The sequence below is a fragment of the Podarcis pityusensis genome (genome assembly GCF_964106645.2).
Source record: "Podarcis pityusensis genome assembly, chromosome: 2".
In the NCBI taxonomy this organism is placed as follows: domain Eukaryota; kingdom Metazoa; phylum Chordata; class Lepidosauria; order Squamata; family Lacertidae; genus Podarcis; species Podarcis pityusensis.
In genome coordinates, this window is record NC_138029.1 from 101,872,391 (window position 1) to 101,891,705 (window position 19,315).

General features: G+C 43.1%; 1 protein-coding gene and 1 long non-coding RNA gene across 7 annotated transcripts in view; one reads left to right on the forward strand and one right to left on the reverse strand.

Annotated features, from left to right (window-relative positions):
• Positions 1-19,315, forward strand: part of ADAMTS9 (ADAM metallopeptidase with thrombospondin type 1 motif 9) — a 140,967-nt gene that overhangs the window by 103,269 nt on the left and 18,383 nt on the right. For 4 of the 5 annotated variants that reach the window (XM_080995586.1, XM_080995582.1, XM_080995583.1 and 1 more), the window contains 3 exons: positions 21-188; positions 10,672-10,845; positions 18,190-18,360. In XM_080995586.1, the coding sequence (XP_080851712.1) occupies positions 21-188; positions 10,672-10,845; positions 18,190-18,360 (513 nt within the window). The remainder of the gene's footprint in view (positions 1-20; positions 189-10,671; positions 10,846-18,189; positions 18,361-19,315) is intronic. The other variant, XM_080995584.1, reaches the window with a different exon arrangement.
• LOC308471674 overlaps positions 1-19,315 on the reverse strand; it is a 49,767-nt gene that overhangs the window by 7,337 nt on the left and 23,115 nt on the right. The window contains exons 4-6 of one of the 2 annotated variants that reach the window (XR_013983060.1): positions 15,683-15,745; positions 10,655-10,820; positions 3,069-4,743 (exon numbers count right to left, since the gene is read on the reverse strand). This is a non-coding gene — a long non-coding RNA (uncharacterized lncRNA). Of the gene's footprint in view, positions 1-3,068; positions 4,744-10,654; positions 10,821-15,682; positions 15,746-19,315 lie in introns of those variants that run through there. The other variant, XR_013983059.1, reaches the window with a different exon arrangement.

Consider the following 19,315-nt stretch of genomic DNA (forward strand, 5'->3'; position numbering starts at 1 on the left):
TCTTTACCTTTACATTTCAGTGTTCTGTCTCTTGTGGACGAGGGCAGAAGTATCGAGAAGTTTATTGCTTGTCGAAGGATGGGACACATTTAGAAAACAATCTTTGCAAACACCTGGCTAAACCGAATGTGCAAAGAAAGTGTAGAGGTGGCAGGTGCCCAAAGTGGAAAACAGGAGACTGGGGACAGGTAAGGTGTGACATCCTACTTTTTGCACCAACAACTATGGCTGTTAATAAACATCTGGGTGTTGTGGTTGTTTTAAGGGAGGGGAATCATAGCTCAGTGGTAGGACACGTGCATTGCCTTCAGAAGGCACCAGTTCAATTATCACCCTCTCCAAGTAACAAAACTGAGACTGACCTCTGCAAGAGGCCTTGTATAGTTGTCACCTGAAAGTACTGAGCTTGATGGATAAGGGGGTTGATCTGGATTTTATTGGATTTTATTTTCCAGTTTATTAAAGCTGCTTCTCTCCTGGATATACTGTATGGTGTGATTGTTTAAGATGGAAGGGGCATATAGACTTCCCTGCCCACCCTACACCTCTATATGTTTTTCTTTTTGAACACATGGAGGGCAGCAGGATCATGCCTGCCCTCTCTCCCCTCCCCTCTTCCCACTTCTCATATGTTCAGCATTTATGTGAAAAGAATTGTGTGTGCATAAATTTGCACGCTAATACTGAATGAGCAGAAGTTGAGAGACAAGGTCCAAGGGCATGATCCTGCTTTCCCCCCACACGTTCATCATGCAGGCATGGGATGAGAGATGTCGCATTCAGTCCAGTCTCTCTAAATGGGACAGTCAAAGGCAGATGGATCTAACATTGGCTGTAGGAATCCTCCACTGTGGCATGTAAATTCAAGCTTTAACCTTCCTCTGTAGCTTGACATAGAATTTTGCCTTTTTAATGTATTTTACAGTACTATACATATTTGCCAGGCTTTTCAGTAGTGGCCCCCTGTCTTCGGAACGATGGACCAATGCTGGCATTTTGTTTGCTTGGTCGTCTCCCCCCCCCCCCCCCATCAATCGCCTTTTATTTCTCCAGGCATTTTTGAGTATTAATTTTCTGCAGCGGTTGAATTTTTTTTGGGGGGGGGGGGAGGAATCAGTGTTCGAAACTCCCATTGTTCTAGGTGCATTTTGCGACAGGGAATTTCATTAACGTGAGCAGTTTCTGAGCTCTGGGCACAGTACTGCACCTAAGATTTCAGATTAAAACTGAAGAGTGGAAGGAAAGGGGGACCTTTTTCTGCCTCCCCGCTTCCATCCACTCTCTGAAGACTGGAAAAGAGACCCTCTTAAAAACATTAGGGGGGTGGGCAGGGGAAGGACTAGGCCATGTGAAAAATGAACAGTTCATTCATTTTCAGCTTTGTATTCTTGTTACTAAAAAAGTGTGCATAGGCACTCCATTGCTGCGCCCATAACCTAGGTTTAAGGTGCCATTTAGCTCTTAGCTTTCATATCTCGGTTTCTAACACTGGGGGGGGGGGGATATTTGGTAGTTGAGTCCGTGGGGGGACATAGGCGGATGTGCTTTATTGTGTGACCCCCTTAATAATGTTTTCAGCATTTTACTTTGTGTTGGATTTTTAATTTTTGTAAGTTCCTTTGAATCTTTTGTGGGAACATAGGAAACTGCTTTCTCCTGACTCAGGCCATTGTCCATCTAGCTCAGCATTGTCCGCACTGGCTGTCAGCAGGTCTCCAGGGTTGCAGGAAAGAGTCTCTCCCACCTGGAGATACTGGGAACCTGGGATGTTCTACATGCAAAGCAGATGCTCTACCACTGAACTATAGCTCTTCTCCAACAACTCACAAACTGAGATAATAATAATAATAATAATAATAATAATAATAATAATAATTTATTTATACCCCGCCCTCCCCAGCCAAAGTCGGGCTCAGGGCGGCTAACACCAGTAAAATTACAAAAAAAACATAATAGGGGAAAAAGCCAATTTAAAATACAGGTTAAAATGTGATTTAAAATGCAGCCTCATTTTAAAAGTAGCCCATAGATGAAAACTGTAAGCGGAGGGAAACATAAGGGTCAGACTGAGTCCAAACCAAAGGCCAGGCGGAACAGCTCTGTCTTGCAGGCCCTGCGGAAAGATGTAAAGTCCCACAGGGTCCTAGTCTCTTGTGACAGAGCGTTCCACCAAGTCGGGGCCAGTACTGAAAAGGCCCTGGCCCTAGTTGAGACCAATCTAACCACCTTGCGGCTTGGGACTTCCAAAGTGTTGTCATTTGTGGACCTTAAGGTCCTCCGCGGGGCATACCGGGAGAGGCGGTCCCGTAGGTACGTGGGTCCTAGGCTGTATGAAAATGATACTCAGAAGTAAGCCCCCATCAGAGGGCATTAGAATTGCACTGCTAATACCTTCCTTGGATACATTTCACAACCCCTCTTGTAAAGCCTATTGTGGAAGGTTCCATTAGTTAACGGAAAGAGAGAAAGAAGGGAGGATGTAAAAAATCATGTCAAATTCCTGTCACTCTGGTTCGATGATCTCCTCCTGTCCCACACCTTTGCTTTTATCTATGCTGTGGCCATTCCAGTTAGCATACTTCCAGCTAATACAGTACAGCTCCTTTTGTAAACAAAAGTGGAGGAGATCGACCCTTGCGGTTGCTAAGCAACTGTGGGCTCCCGTCAGGGCCGGTGTCATATATAAGCAACCTGGGCCATGCAAAATATCCGGGCCTGTGCTTCAGCAGCTGCTGCGGGGGCTAACTGAGGGAAAGGCGAGGGAATAAAATGAGGTTGTGCAAGGAGCGGGCAGGGGGTATGGTTGAAGGACACGCAAAGGCAGATGACAAGACGTGAGACTCTTCAGGCAGCCATCAACCTGCCACAGCTTCTTACCTTACAAATCGTTGGCCGCCCCAAAGGGAAGAGTAACAATGTCAGAGAGAAAGTGTTGCACCTACCTTCAGTACAGACAGGAGTGCTTTTGCTTGCTGTCATAGAATCATAGAGTTGGAAGAGACCACAAGGGCCATCGAGTCCAACCCCCTGCCAAGCAGGAAACACCATCAGAGCACTCCTGACATATGGCTGTCAAGCCTTGCCATTTCTGCATCAGTTTGCTATTAAAAGAAAAAGTCTGCACACACAAAAATTCCTCAGCATTTTAGTGCACGTTCTCCTAATATGGTATACACATCCAACGTGGAGAAGTGTGAATTTTGAAAGACAGCTGAATTTCAATTTGCGTATTGATCTGCAATGTGCAAATTGGGTATGTTCACATAAAAATGCAAACCATATTTCTTCCTATCTCTCTGGCTGGACTAGGAAGGCAGGTAATTTCTCTCCTCCTTCAGGACCCCAAGAGCCTGCCAATAATCATAATGCAAATAGGCAGAGGGCCTACAGACCATGAGAATCTTAACGTGGAAGGACTTCTAAAACACAAATGCATACACACAAACATGGTGTCTTCAGCTTTCCTAGAGCCAAGCTGCTGAGTTGAGTCACTCCCCATCGCTGGTTTGGGGCAGGCAGCTTTAGTTCAGCTTTAGTCAAATGTGTAATTTGGTTACCCCCTTAACATTCTGTCGCTGGTCTTTTAACTTAAGCAGACAGCTCTCTGTGAAACTCATATGATTATTGGCAGATTGAGGAGAACAGCCTTTGTAAGTGTGGGAACATCCTTTTTAAGAGGCAGTGAGTTTGCCATACTATTTTTGGGCCCAGGCTTTTCTTTCTTTCTTTTTTCTTTTTTGCACCTCTGCTTTTGAAATCACATCTTGCCCTGAAAGCAATCTTTGTGGCTAATGAAGGCATGCCAGCCGACGCACGACGGCCTGTCAGATGCTTGAACTTATATAAAAACAGACGTTCTGAAATTTCCAAGTATTATCTCAGATGATTGGGGCCCAATTCAGAAAGGACGCAAATTAATAAGGATATAGTATGATTTATAGCCTGCGATAATCTGTTGTGACTTGGCAATTAAAGGCTATGATTGCAGTGCTCTGCCTGGTTGCCTGTGCTTCGCCCCATTGAAAGGAGTGGGGTAAACAGCTAATCTGTATGCTAATGGTTAGCCCATGAACAGGCCATTGAGATCTAGACTTTGTTCTTCAGATGGTGTAAACCGAAATGTCTGTCACCTTAGTAGTATAGTGAGTGGTACCAATCTAAGCCATCTGGACATCAAGCTGTGGTGATAGTGATTTGTTTTTTGGTTTTTATTTTCATTTACAAATATATATCTAATGACACCCACAGAGAACTTTTAAAAATCCGCTGTCAGTGTTCCAACAGTAGTTCCTTATATAGTCGGGTCTAGAAAGGGCTATCATTCATCACCATGCCATGCAATGACACATTTTGTCTAGCTGTGCTAGAGTACAAGGAGGCTTGAATAATGCCTCGTTGGAATGTCATGGCTCTTTCTGCTAGATGCCGACATTTGGGGGGGGGGCAGGGATTTATTAGCTGCTGCAATGTATTCTTCATACAGTATTTTCATTGGACGTCATAGAGAATATAAAAGGGATTTCAGTGCACCCAAGGTTTCGTGGGCTCCTCTTACATCAGGGGGAAGGAACGTGGGTGTAAGATAAGAAAAAAAAGATGTGGATGGTGCCTTGCACTTTAATCTCAGGGAAGGAAATATGCAGCCTTGTTGTGTTCTTTAAGGTGCCTGGAGGCAGGACTTGTGGGAGGGGGAAATGCCTGCAGAAAGTATGATTTGCCCCGTAGGTTTCCAGAATTGTCAGCCTATGGGAGAAGGGGAGAAACAGGCAAAAACTCAGGACAATGCGTTATGCATGACTCAAGTTCTCACTCTCTGTGGTTTTGGTCAGCAACAAATTTTCTTGAAGGGTCACTATGGCCTAGTTTGCACAATCATATCTTGGGCTACATAAGTCAGGATATGCCTAAACTGCGTGCCCTGAGTTGTATATTGCAGTCACCAGCCAGATGCTTATGGAAAGCCCACAAACAGGACTGCTTTGGTTCCCTGGTGGCTGGTACACAGAGGCAGGCGGCTTCTCATCCTGGAAGTGGCAAATAATTATCCGGACAATGAGTGACTTTCCAGGATCCCATCCTGGTTTCCTAAGCCATGATGTAAAGGAGAGGTATGCGGTCATATACAACCATTCCCCGATGCTTTGCTTTGCCCAGTGAGTGAGTTCCTAAACCACTGTTAACCACAGCTTCCTGTTACGTACGAACCCAGAAATTACTGCTAGTAACCTACGACAGAAGGAGCTGGCATGGTGCCGTCCAGCTGTATTTCACTACAACTCCCATCAGGATAATGGGAGTTATAGTCCACAACAGCTGGTGTTAGCTAAACTGACCCATGATATTAAGCCATGGTTTAATTATGGCATAATATCCTGACTCATTTGTCAACATTTTTTTAATTAGGGGTAAAGCACATTTTTAATTAAGTTTCGTTTGTTTGTTTTTTAAAAAGGCAAAGCAGCATTTTTCACAATACTGATTTCTACCAGGTAAATACTAAAGGCAATGCCATATTGCGTTTTCTTCTTTCAGGTAAAGTAGTTATTTGCTAGAATTGTGACAGATCTCACAAATATCAGTTATGTACATTAATATCTGAACAGCAAGATTGTTTTCACTGTATACATGATAAGTACTACTAACATCTGCCTCTAAGGAGCTATTACTACCTTGCTAGGATATTGACTCGTTACTAATAGGGAGAAGTCCTCTAGTTTTATTTAGCTTCGCTCATTTTGTATCAGTCTTCTATATTATTACAGCATTCCTGAAAATGAACGCCCTTAAGTATGAGAAACAAGGGATAAACTCCTTTTTGAAATACATTAAAGGGAACGGTTTCGTATAGATTCCTCTGGCTGTGATTCTGCTATTCCACTATTCCATAAGGATTGCAGAGGATAAGCAGTGTTATTAATCACAATGCAAAGCACCACACCACATGGGAAGCATTTGGGTACAGATCAAGCTCTCACTCGCTGTATCCTCACCTTGTCGTGGTGAGTGGGCTTGCACGTTCCTATGACCCTTGTGAGGGAAGCTGTCAGGAATCTCGTACTCCCAGCAGGGTTACCCAAGGCCAAAGGGAAGTGCGCTGCACATATCGTCAAAAGTAAGATTCCATTCTGGTTGCTGTTGCCAATTCCCAATAGTCCCAGGCCACAGATCGAAATCTCGCCCAACTTTTGCATTAAAATCACCAAAGAGGCATCTCTGATAGGACGGTATCCAGCTGAGAGTAAAATTTTTCTTTAATGTCTTCATCGGCATCCAGTGTTGGTGCATAAGAGCTTATAATAGTAGCCTGCTGGATTTGGTGAGTGTTATTTGAAGGGTTGAGAGTCACTCATTAATGCTGGTAGGGACTTCTGACAGGAGCTTCACAAGATCGTTTTTGATAGCGAAGCCTACCCCATGTATTTGACGTTCTTGTTCAGCTAGACCTTCCCAGAAGAATGCATAGCCTCCATTTTCTTCCTTCGGTTGTCCCTCGCCTGCTCTTCGAGTCTCTTGAAGCGCTGCAATATCGATGTTAAAACATTGCAGCTCTCTTGCAATGATGGCAGTTCTGTGTTCAGAACACTTGTTATCTGTGTTATTCCGTATATTCCATGTTCCAAAGTTCGACTGTCTTTTACGACCGCCGGGTGGTGACCCCACTGGGCGCAGTAATCCAGTCAGAGGAAAAGGGAGGCAGACTATGTTTAGGGCACCTTTTCTAGCCCCTCCCCCTTTTGGGGGTGAGCAGAGTGGATCCTAAAAAAGCGCTCCAATTGGAGAACCGCCTTTACCAAAGGTGTCATGGGCTTTGAAGACACTCAAACTCAAGATGCAAGGGAGAAACGTGCTAAGAGGAAGGCACGCTTGGCAAATCCACACCGTGATCAACTCCTGCCCGGAAACCAATGTCCCCACTGTGGAAGGATGTGGGGATCCAGAATTGGCCTCCACAGTCACTTACGGAATCATTGTTAAAACCATATTTATGGAAGACAATCTTACTCAGCTACGCGTGATCGCCAAAGAAGAACAGATAAAGCTGCATTGTGTTCCACTTTTTCAACTTATAAAACTAGCCTTTCATAACTGTTTATAACCCCCCCCCCCCCAAAAAAAAATGTCTTAAGTCCATTTGCTCTTTGGGTCTCTTCACTTTACGGGGCATACCAACACTAAAGCGTGTAACACTGAAGAAGCCCTTTTTAAAGTTGTTTACTCAATAAAGAATGGTGATTTGCCAGGGGGTGCATTGTAATTGACAACTAGCTGTAAATGTAAGAAAATGATATGAAATTGTTATTTGCAGGAAAATGATAATTTGTGTTGAATTCAAGGACATTTTGCTTTGATAGATACAGCATTATTGGGTTTATAAAGTTGCTTTTAATAACTCTTATATTAACAAGTGCTCTAAAACTTGTTAAACTAATGCTTGCAAATGTTATTCATGATCTCTGTATTTCAAGTATTTTATAAGTTCAAGGAAGCTTAAAGATACTACATTACTGGATTCTAAAGTGTTGCTTAATGGTCCTTGCATTATTAGCAAAAGCCAATCTTCAAAAATGCTAAATGTCATCCGTAATATCTATGTTTTAGCTACAAACCTTCTTGACTTTTAAACTTTTTTCTTGGTAAAATTAATTATCCTCTTCTGCACACACTCAAACTGCCTTTCAGGATCTGCTAATGAGCAAAAAAGGGACACGGGTGGCGCTGTGCTCTAAACCACTGAGCCCAGGGCTTGCCAATCAGAAGGTCGGCGGTTTGAATCCCCGCGACGGGGTGAGCTCCCGTTGCTCGGTCCCTGCTCCTGCCAACCTAGCAGTTTGAAAGCACGTCAAAGTGCAAGTAGATAAATAGGTACCGCTCCGGCGGGAAGGTAAACGGGATTTCCGTGTGCTGCTCTGGTTTCGCCAGAAGTGGCTTAGTCATGCTGTCCACATGACCCGGAAAAACTGTCTGCGGACAAAACCAGCTCCCTTGGCCAGTAAAGCGAGATGAGTGCTGCAACCCCAGAGTCGTTCATGACTGGACGTATCTGTCAGGGGTCTTTTACCTTTACTTTTAATGAGCAATAATATCTCATCCATTTGCCATATTCAGGCAGCAATTCCATGTATACTTGCCAGGGAGTAAGTCCAGTTGAGTTGTGGGACTTACTTCCGTGTAAACAATGTGTAGGATTGGACTGGAGTACTATCAGTATGTTGTTGGTAACACATTCCCTGTAAATAAGTGAGCTCAGTGAGACTGACTCACAAATATAAGATTGTTCACGTACTCCAGACATTATTATTGCTTACTTTTATATGATTTTAATGAATCTTCTAAAAACTAGGACAAATGAAACTATTTTTCCTAACCTTCATTAGGATTAGCTTTAGACTGGATATGTTAAAATAATTCCAAAAGCAATAGCAAATTAGTATGGGGGGGGGAGAAATAAAGTGGAAATAAAGTGGAAAGATAGTTAGCTATACACATACACTTAAGTCTGCTTTAGTAGCTGTGGGGAAGCTTGTAGCACGATGTGGGAAGAGGGACATATGCAGCAACCTTATAATGATCCTGTTACTCCATAGTTTTCAACAATGGCAACCTTTCTGCCTCTCTGCTTTGTTTATCTGCAAGTGCCACCTTTTGCCACTCTTGCAATTTTCTAGATCAGCTCCATTCTTCATTTTTCTATGGAGCTGTTGGAACCAGTTGTGACATTCAATAAGTTGATAATTTCACACAGGTCTTCTCTATGTGACTGTGATCTGTCATTTACCTCACACAATGGAAGAAGAAAAACGTTTGCGCAAGGAGTTCTGTACATGTAGCTGTGCACTGAGTAATTCTGCTAGAATCCCATAGCTGGAAATGTTTCTTCTTGTTTCTGTAAGGCCTGTGGCCCTGTGACATGTTTCCATACAAAAAGATGAATTCGGTGGCTTAAAAGCTTGGCTGGCCCTAATGTGATACAGAATTGAGGTGGCTGCCTCAGTCAACAGATTCTCGACAGCACTAAACGGTAGCTTTATTGTCAGTTATATTCTTCTTTTAGTGGGTGAGTTGGAAAAGTGATCTTGTGTATGTGCTATTACCTTCTGTCCTGTAGAAAGTAATGCACACTGATTTTGAGTGTGTTACCCTAATGGAAAAGGTGTGAAACAACTGAGATTACTTCAGTCATATCAGTTATCAACACAGCATAAGAATTTACATGCATTTATATTATATACAGGGACGTGGGTGGCACTGTGGGTTAAACCACAGAGCCTAGGACTTGCTGATCAGAAGGTCGGCGGTTTGAATCCCCGCGACGGGGTGAGCTCCCGTTGCTCGGTCCCTGCTCCTGCCAACCTAGCAGTTCAAAAGCACATCAAAGTGCAAGTAGATAAATAGGTACCGCTCCAGCGGGAAGGTAAACAGTGTTTCTCTGCGCTGCTCTGGTTCGCCGGAAGCGGCTTAGTCATGCTGGCCACATGACCCAGAAGCTGTACACCGGCTCCCTCGGCCAATAAAGCGAGATGAGCGCCACAACCCCAGAGTCGGCCACGACTGGACCTAATGGTCAGGGGTCCCTTTACCTTTATGTTATATACACTGCCCTGAGATGGTTTATATCTTTAAAGATAGCATGAAAACATTTTTAAATAAATACTGCTGATGTGGAAGTGAGGTGCCACTCAGGCCCACAAGGGTCTTGGTCTAGTCCTGCTGAAAACCACTGGCATGTAGCATTTCAGCATTTCCTACAAAACAGTAATGGGAACTATCTTTCTTAGGATTCAGGCCACTTCCAGACTGTTGCTGTTTTGCTGGTGAGATTCAGTCTGCTCAGTCAAAGTGTGATTGGCACTCTGGCGCAACAAAATTGCTTTTTTTTTTAAAGGCCTTTGTGACAAGGAAAGCACTGGGGGGGCATGCAGTGGAAAGTGGGGGGTAACAGTTGCATTATGCAATATCATATACAGGGCCGGATTTAGGTTTGATGAGGCCCTAAGCTACTGAAGGTAATGGGGCACTTTATACGTCCAGCTGTCCTTTGTCAACAACAAATTGTCACTGTTTTTTGTGTTGAATATATACTACAGTATGTGGTAATTTATGGACCCAATAGGTATCTAAAGCCGTTTGCACATGTTGCCCTGCAACCAGTCCATGCAGAATGTAGGCACCCTATATATAGAAATGAGCAAACCAGTGATATTTCAGGGAGCAGGCTAGCAGGCAGGGCCCATTACTTACATCATAGGAGCCTACACAACACTAAACACTGTTGCTGTAGGTAGGTTTTATTTTATTTGTGTGTTTTTTTCTTATATTTTGGAAATGTACATCCAGGGTTTTTTTTCCCTTTAATTTTTTTTTTGGGCCCCCAAGAGAGTGGGGCCCTAAGCTATAGCTTGTTTAGCTTATACGTAAATCCGTCACTGATCATATAACCTCCACACAAGCGAATCATAATAAAAGCTCAATAAAGAGTAGGGGTTGTGTAACCTTCACACAAACTTGTGAAAACAAATCAGAGTGAACGTTCAATGAACAGGTTGCCTTGAGGAGACCTTACAACTTTTTTTTTTTTTTTTTTAAATCTGAACTAAAAACTTTCAATGTTGAAGAGAGACTGGGTGTGAAAATAGGCAAAACTTTTGAGCCTTACTTTTTGTGCCTCTTCAGTGCTCAGTGTCCTGTGGGAGAGGAGTTCAGCAGAGAAGCGTTGTCTGCCACCTTGGTACTCACAAAACAGCTAGTGACACCGAATGCAGTCAGTCCAGCAGGCCAGCTTCTGAACAAGAATGCCAAATGGCAGGATGTGCCTCTTACAGCTGGAAAACGGAGGATTGGCAAGATGTAAGTAGACTATTTATTTATTTATTTATTTATTTATAAAGTTATTCATTAGGCTTTGCCCTTTATATTTATATATTATTAAGGGGATTTCAGCTAAAAGAAATAGAGTGATACAGGGAAAAAAAGAAGGGAAAGTGAGAAGGAGAACAACAACAACAACAAAGATACATATAAAAGTGAAAATATGGGGAGGGGGGCCAGTATGCTATATTCTCATATAAAGGTAAAGGGACCCCTGACCGTTAGGTCCAGTCGTGGCTGACTCTGGGGTTGCGGCACTCATCTCGCTTTATTGGCCGAGGGAGCCGGCGTACAGCTTCCGGGTCATGTGGCCAGCATGACAAAGCCGCTTCTGGCGAACCAGAGCAGCGCATGGAAACGCCGTTTACCTTTCCGCCAGAGTGGTACCTATTTATCTACTTGCACTTTGATGTGCTTTCGAACTGCTAGGTTGGCAGGAGCAGGGACCGAGCAACAGGAGCTCACCCCGTTGCGGGGATTCAAACCGCCGACCTTCTGATCGGCAAGCCCTAGGCTCTGTGGTTTAGACCACAGCGCCACCCGCATCCCGGATATTCCCATATATTCTTGTATAAATTGGTACAGTATAGTGCTATTGTCCTAGTGTTTATGTAAACACTAATATCTACTACATTTTCTCTTGTGCCATTGATAATTTCCATAAAAATATTCTCCTCTGAAAAATTTAACTTTTCTGCCTAGTCATAGTTACACAGTCCAGCACATTCTCCCCAAACTTGTTAAGTAAAGAACACTGTACAAACATGTTTCAGAGAGGCATTGTCCTTACCACATCTCCAACACTGAGCTATCTTAGCTAACCCTTTTTTATACAACCGTACAGGAGTCCAATAAACTCTAAATATTGTTTTCTGTTGTATTAATATTAATTTAAAATCTAATGACACCTTAGGTATTGAAGCTAATACATTTTCCCAGTAGCTGGGTAATAATGTAAGGTCCAATTCTTTATTCCAATCATCTCTTACAATCTGCATATAAACTTGTTTGTTGTTAATAGATACGTATAAAAAGTAATTGCTGGCTTTTTATTTTTGAATGAGTTGTCCAATTGCTCCAAAATCTCAGGTATCTCGGAAGCTGAAAGGGCTGACGGCCCAAACAAACTTGTTAGGAGATGTTGTAATTGAAGATATTTCCATTGGGCTGCATCTGATAGGTGATATTTTTGTCTTAAAACAGCAAAAGTATAAAAGTCAGCTTCCCTAACTATATCAGTTTTTCCAATGTCAATACACCTGCTTCCATCCAGTTTTCCCATATCACCATCTATTTTTGCAATTCTTGTGTGCAGTTTCCCCACAGAGTAATTTAGCATGTGAAAATGGATCAAATTTGTTTTTATTAGCCAGTATGTTCCATATTCTTCTAAGTGATTTAATTGTTTCCAGATGTAAGCAGACTATAATGTGGTGGGACTATGCTAACATTGAATCAGAGCAAAGGTGTTCCTGATACTCTTTGCCATCACATTTGTCTTTGTGGGGAGTTAGACGGCACAGAGAGATGATGGGATAGTTGGCCGGTTAAAAACATACTGTCACCATGCTTCGTGTATCAGGTCATTGCAAAGGTTGAATCCTTGAGTGGGAGGGGGGGGACACTTGAGATCCCCAAAGAACAAGTGGGGTACAAAAAGACACAAATAAGTAGCACTGAACAGAGTAGCCACCAACTATATGTAGAATAAGGGACGCGGGTGGCGCTGTGGGTTAAACTACAGAGCCTAGGACTTTCCAATCAGAAGGTCGGCGGTTTGAATCCCTGCGACGGGGTGAGCTCCTGTTGCTCGGTCCCTGCTCCTGCCAACCTAGCAGTTCGAAAGCTCATCAAAAGTGCAAGTAGAAAAATAGGTACCGCTCCAGTGGGAAGGTAAACGGCGTTTCCATGTGCTGCTCTGGTTCCCCAGAAGCGGCTTAGTCATGCTGACCACATGACCCGGAAGCTGTACGCCGGTTCCTTCGGCCAATAAAGCGAGATGAGCGCCGCAACCCCAGAGTCGGTCACGACTGGACCTAATGGTTAGGGGTCCCTTTACCTTTACCTATAAGTATAATAAGATCTCCCTCCGAGTTCCCGCACCAGTGTGGTGGCTTTCTCCTTTCTCTAGGAACCTTGTTTATGACCAAGTCTCCATGACCAAGTCTGGAGATACGCTTTGGAAAATGAGCCCATCTTTGCAAAATACCCCCTTTTTAATGCTTACCAAGTGTTCAGTGCTACAGCACGAGGCAGTAGGAACACATGTGGCAGATTTATTACAGAAGCACTGACACACACCTGTTGGCCCTACCGTGCAGTAAGAAAGTTTATCGGTTCTGCTGTGCTAGCTAAATCCTGCATTAGCGCTTTTCATTTGGCAAGCAGGCATAGAGTAGACGTGCTGCTGTGGGCAAGAGTCGGCTCGATCATCGGAATGTTAGTTCAGGCAAACGCTAAGCATTAAGTTCTTAAGGAAACACCAGGACATGTTCACAAACCTATTAATGCTGGTGACTTGGTTTGTTAATTAAAGCAGGAAGCTTAATTTTCAGAAGGTAAAAGGCAGAGCTTTTTAAATGAGAAGTGTTTGATCTACCCCACATAAGAAGTGGACGGCATAAGCAGATTTAATTACCACTATGCATGGCATATGATTACCAGGGTTGTTGTTCTTTTCATCAATATAATCTACTGAGCTGATACACGATAATTGAAGAAAGCAAGTTTGTTCTATTAAAAAAAGCGCCTCTTTAAATAATTTTAAATGTAAGATCACCTTCCTTTGAATACAATTATTACTTTGTTTTTAATTTTGCCATTCTAGAAACAGATTTCAATACTGTCCCCATTGGTAGTGAATAGCTATTGTAATGCCAGATATTTTGGTCCACATCTCCCATCTGCACTGGCCAGGGGCCACACTGGCTGGAGCTGATAGGAATTGTAATCTAAAACATCTGGAGAACAACATATTAGGAAATGGCAATAGTGTATATATTTCAGATATATGCTAAACCTAGGATACATCTGGATGTCTCTAGGCAGAATCTAGAAATGGTCATTCTCTTTGAGTGTGTCTCGCACTGGCTGACTGGAGGCATGGTTCTGGGCAGTCAACCAGCTCTAGAAATGACTACTTAGATCCCCAAATCGTTCGTGATAGGCTGGCCCTTTTGAATCCAATGTTTGCTGGAACTTAAGCTACATTCACACGACAGTTTCTTCAAAGTTTCCCTAATTTTCTGCATTACTGTTCAGCTTTCAAATGACATAAAAGCCACTTGCAGAAATACAGCAGAATGCGGCACAAATTTAGTGCTTATTTCCCTTTTACTTGATCCAGAAAGACACCTGTTTGCCAAAAAAACCCCACATAAATGAGCACTAAATATGCTCTATTTACTCCACTATATTTTCAGAAGTGGTTTTTGTGTGGTATGAAAGCTCAGATATAATGGCGGGAATGGAATAAGCTGCTGTGTGAATGCAACCTTGGTCTATTCACTTGTGTCTGAGCATATCCTGATGTATCCAAGTGCTTGGAATTCACCTGGAGAATTCACCTGTAGCTCATCTTTTGCAAACAGGGTCAGGCATCTTTCAATGTGAATACGCACCATCTAGTACAAAACAGTGATGTACCAACACATGTGCTGATACATGTGGTTATAAATGAATCTAAAAACAAATGTCTGCCTTAAAAGTTTTGTTGTGGTGCTTTTAAAAATGTTTCTCCAGAGCCTTCTAAAAATGGATCTGATTATGGAAAAGGTTTTAAGGTGGAGAATAACTTGTCGTTATTCGGAAGCAAGAAGAAGGGATGTACCAGAAAGTTCTGGGTGTCTGTGGCTTTATAGTAGCCAGCATTTGTTAATCTTGCCCTACACAGTCAAGATTTCACAGCAGATTAGTAAAAGAAAGAAATAGCAAAAAGAAACCTCTGCTAGCTTGTATAAATAGAGAACTCTCCTTCTTGCCCCTCTCTTGTCTTCCCATTCCTTTGTTTCGTAAACATTTTCTATACAGGTAGATCAGATGCTTGTGGGATTATGAGGCATGTATGAGAAAAGGAAAGCAAGAAACAGAATATTTTTTTTAAAAAAAATTAAAATCAAACAGCCTGAAAAGGAGAGGAGACAGTGTGTGTGAGAGAGTACATTGTGGGTGTATAGTGGTATTTGTTTCAAAAGGTGTGTAGCTCTTAACAGATTAAAAGTATACATTTGTAATACATACTTGAGTTACGCAAACACAGAATAAAGTTGTGAGTCTGAAGGATTGTTTGCCTAACACACTCTCACACAAATATATATACAGTATATTGTGTGTGTAAAATGTTAGCACCATGAGGGCACTTTTGCATTAACTGGTAACTGGCATGGTCTGCTCAGGTTGTTGAATTCCATGTTCAGTATATCTTTCCTTCTAGCACATTCTCCGTTGCATAAAACACTTTCTTCCTCCCCCTTTACTTGGGAGAGAAAGGAAGAATAAAAAGCAACTCCCAATTCTTCAGATTCTGAAGGAACAAACTTTCCTCAGAGAGCAGAGAGAATGTTCAAGGTGAAGTCAACAGCTCTCTCCTTCAGATTTGCTTGTCCTCGAATTCCCACAATATGTTGCATTAACAGCATACACGGCAGAGTTTCTTACCCTCAGCTAACTCCCACGTCAGTTGTGGGCCCCAGGGATGGTTTTTATATATAGAAAAGATACACATTCTGACATTCTGCTGCTGTCTTAAGGTCCAGAGATACTCTAATCCTGTGCAGTGACAAGTGAGGATCAATAGAAGCTCCAAGGAAACACTTACTTCAAGTGGTGTAAAAATTTTGTGGCTTGAGCTTCACTACAATGGCTCACAGCCTAGTTCTTTCTGTAAGCAAGAAACAAAGGAGGACTCAGCCTTGAACTGTTGTCTCCTGCAGAACTGCTTGAAAAAAGATGGTGTGGAAGATTGTAGGAAGCACAGTGTGAACAGAACACATTGAAACAGATCCAGGTAGCACATTTAAAGATCACCAAATAGCATGCACTGGCAGAACTTACCCAAATCGGAGTAACTTTGTTCCCAAAGGAACTGCTCCTTTCTCCTCCCAGTCCCTCACTCTCTTCTTTCTTTCTCCCTCTGTCTGTTTCTTGCAAATTTTGTTATAACTTCTACACAACTGGAAAGCATTAGGGACCCCTCCCCCACTCACACTGCCGGCCCTTTTTGTGGGAGGTGAATGTTTGATGGGTCACGCTGGTTTTCTAACGCTTTCCAGGCTCCCCGTGTGCTGGTTTTGTGTGAGTGTGTGTGTGCGCGTCTGTGCTCTGTAAATCTCTACCATGTGACAGAACAGACTTCAAGGAATGCTTAAAAAAAACCAACCCACCAACCTTTAAATCCCTGACATCTTCCTCATAAGAAATCATGAATGACAGTCCAGATCTTGCACACATTAAACACTTGGTCCTTCGGATATCTTTTTTCCAGCAGTCCTGCACCCCTCACACCACTTCTAACCCGCAACCCCCTCTTTTTCAAACTGATAAACTGCCAAAAACGGCACCTTGTCTGCCATAGAACTAGTTTTCATGTTATTTATTGAGGGATGAGGTGCAGGCTGAATTAAGCCATCTGGTAGTAAATCCAGACTGACACGAAAAGCCTGTTGGGAACAAGGTTACAACCTCATTAAGGCCTGCATTTGAACCTCCGTCCCTGACTGGTTCAATTTTCCGCAGTCCTGTTTACAATTCTCATTGAGTTCCAGTGAGCTTATTCTACTGTTACTTAATTGTTTGCAATGACGTTCTACGTGGAGCAGCCCTTGAAGATGGTCTGAAACCTTCAGCTGGGGTAAAATGTGTAACCTGGTGGCAAACAGGGACTTCCTATAGGGACAACATCTTGCCAGTGCTGAAAAAGTTGAGCTGGCTGTCAGGTTGTCTTTGGGCCTAATTCAAAGTGCAAATTCTGGCCTTTGCCCACCTAGGGCCTAGTCCTTGCTACCTTAAAGTTGTGGTGTGGAGCCATTTGCCCTGCCTAAATTCTCTTAGCAAACTTGAAGTATGTATGAAGCCAGCTGGCTCATCGGTAGCATTCAGATGCAATGCAATTCACTGTCGCTTTTTCCAGTGCAGACTGTGGATCTTGTTCTTCCTTCGTTGTCTGTATTTTCCATTTGCTGTGCTTTATGATTATATTTGCTTTGTTTCATTGAGTTTTAAATCGTGGGGTATTTTTTTCCAACGTCAAAAAAATACCTCGAAGGCTGAACGATGGGTTACACATTTCGATTAATTAAATAAACGAATAAAGTTACGGCATACCATGAAACACAAACCCATTTTCTTCCCCACTGCTTGCTCAGAAGGATCTTGTCAAGTAAGAAACACGCCATATATCACATGCAGTGCTTATATATCCTAGGGCTGCTTCCACCTCCTTGCTCCACAGAACTTTATTTTGTCTCTGCCACCGTGGTTCTAATATATCTACCTAAACTTGACAGCTATAGAGGCTGGCAGAAGAATGAGTGACACTGGACTATGTGTTGGTGTTAAGTCATGTAGTAGACTTACCAGCATATTCCTATTAATTGGGTAATTGTATGCTTCAAATTGGGACGTGGGTGGCACTGTGGGTTAAACCACAGAGCCTAGGACTTGCTGATCAGAAGGTCAGCGGTTTGAATCCCCACAACGGGGTGAGCTCCCATTGTTCGTTCCCTGCTCCTGCCAACCTAGCAGTTCAAAAGCACGTCAAAGTGCAAGTAGATAAATAGGTACCACTCTGGCGGGAAGGTAAATGGCGTTTCCGTGCGCTGCTCTGGTTCGCCAGAAGCGCGAAGCAGCTTGGTCATGCTGGCCACATGACCTGGAAGCTGTACGCCGGCTCCCTCGGCCAATAAAGTGAGATGAGCACAATAAAGTGGGAGTCGGTCATGACTGGACCTAATGGTCAGGGGTCCCTTTACCTTTACTATGCTTCAAATTAGGCCTCTCTCCTTTTGGCTGTCACTCAGATAAGTTCCACTCCAAGCCCCAGTCATGGGTCATGTGGTGGTGCAAGGTGGAGCCATTGTCATGAAGGCGGCTTCCCAGTTTCACCCCATGGCATGCACCACTAGTGTTCTGAGCCTCCCTCCTAGATCCAGCACAGAAGGAGGCAAGTGGGAAGCAGCTGAAGCTTTTTCAAAACTTCAAAAAGCAATGAGAGGACATCTCCCTCAACAGCCAACACCAGTCCTGCCGTCCACCATATTTCTCCCTTGCTGCATCAGTTCTGCCACATGGTCACCAACCTCTCTTTCCGATCTCTTCTTTCAACAGTGTAGCAAAACATGTGGTGAAGGCTCCAGATATCGCAAGGTGACCTGTGTGGATCAAGATATGCAAAAGGCCGACAGCCTTCACTGCGATTCAAGCAAGAGGCCCCCTGATATTGAGGCCTGCAACCTGGCACCGTGCGAATACATTTGGATTACAGGGGACTGGTCAGAGGTAAGTCTGCAGGAAGGTAAAAAGAGGGAGCCTCTGCTTTTGTGCTCTGATTAATTGCATCCACCCAGAATGCCACGAATAATACATGCAAATAATATATTATAATGCTCCTTGATTTTCTCCTAGAGCTGATCGGTGGTGTTCTGCAAAATAGCACTTTACATTGGTTGATTTGTTTGTCAAAAAGTGGGTCAGGATGGGGAATGATAGCAGGAGAGGTTACTATTCAGTCCCTATATTTTATACCCAGCAGAGGTGCCCACTGTTGGTCCAGTTGTTGAGGAAACAAAAAGAAAATTAGGCTGGGAGGGAGAAGGCTAAGGAATTACCTGACAGCTTTGAAAATAACAATTCATTCTCGTAAATACAAAGATCAGATTTCTACTTCTTGAGCAAATCTGGGCTGGCAGTTCTGCCCCCACAACACTGAGCACACCTGTCAAGAGAAATCAGCTGCTTCCCATGTATGCCAAAGCTCAGCACAGAAGGAAACAGACGGATCCTGGCCTGTTCCTTCTGCATCATATGAAGAAGCATTTTGCACCGGGAAAAAGCCCCATCGAGAAATGGCAGTGCTATTGCTCACCTAGCAGAAAAGGGAATTTTTTTAGAGCAGAATGGAGTTGAAGCATGAAAAGAAAATGCATGTGGATGTCTGCTGCAAGAAGGAGCTAAGAGATTCAGCTGACCCCTCATTCCACATTTCTTTGGGCTCGCCTATATCCCAAAGCTAGATTATTGAGGGAGGTGATGGTTCTTGGTACGTTCCTTAAATGGGTAGAAGAGAGACCTGGCTATATTTCTGTACTACTAATCTAAATGATGCTGCCATAATAAATTAATAAATTATCCAGAGCAGGTGGATTTTGAATAATATTCCCTAATTACTCTATAGTTTCAGATTCTGGGTGGGCAGGGAATGGAGTGATAAAAGAGAATGAATAAATGGAAAAGA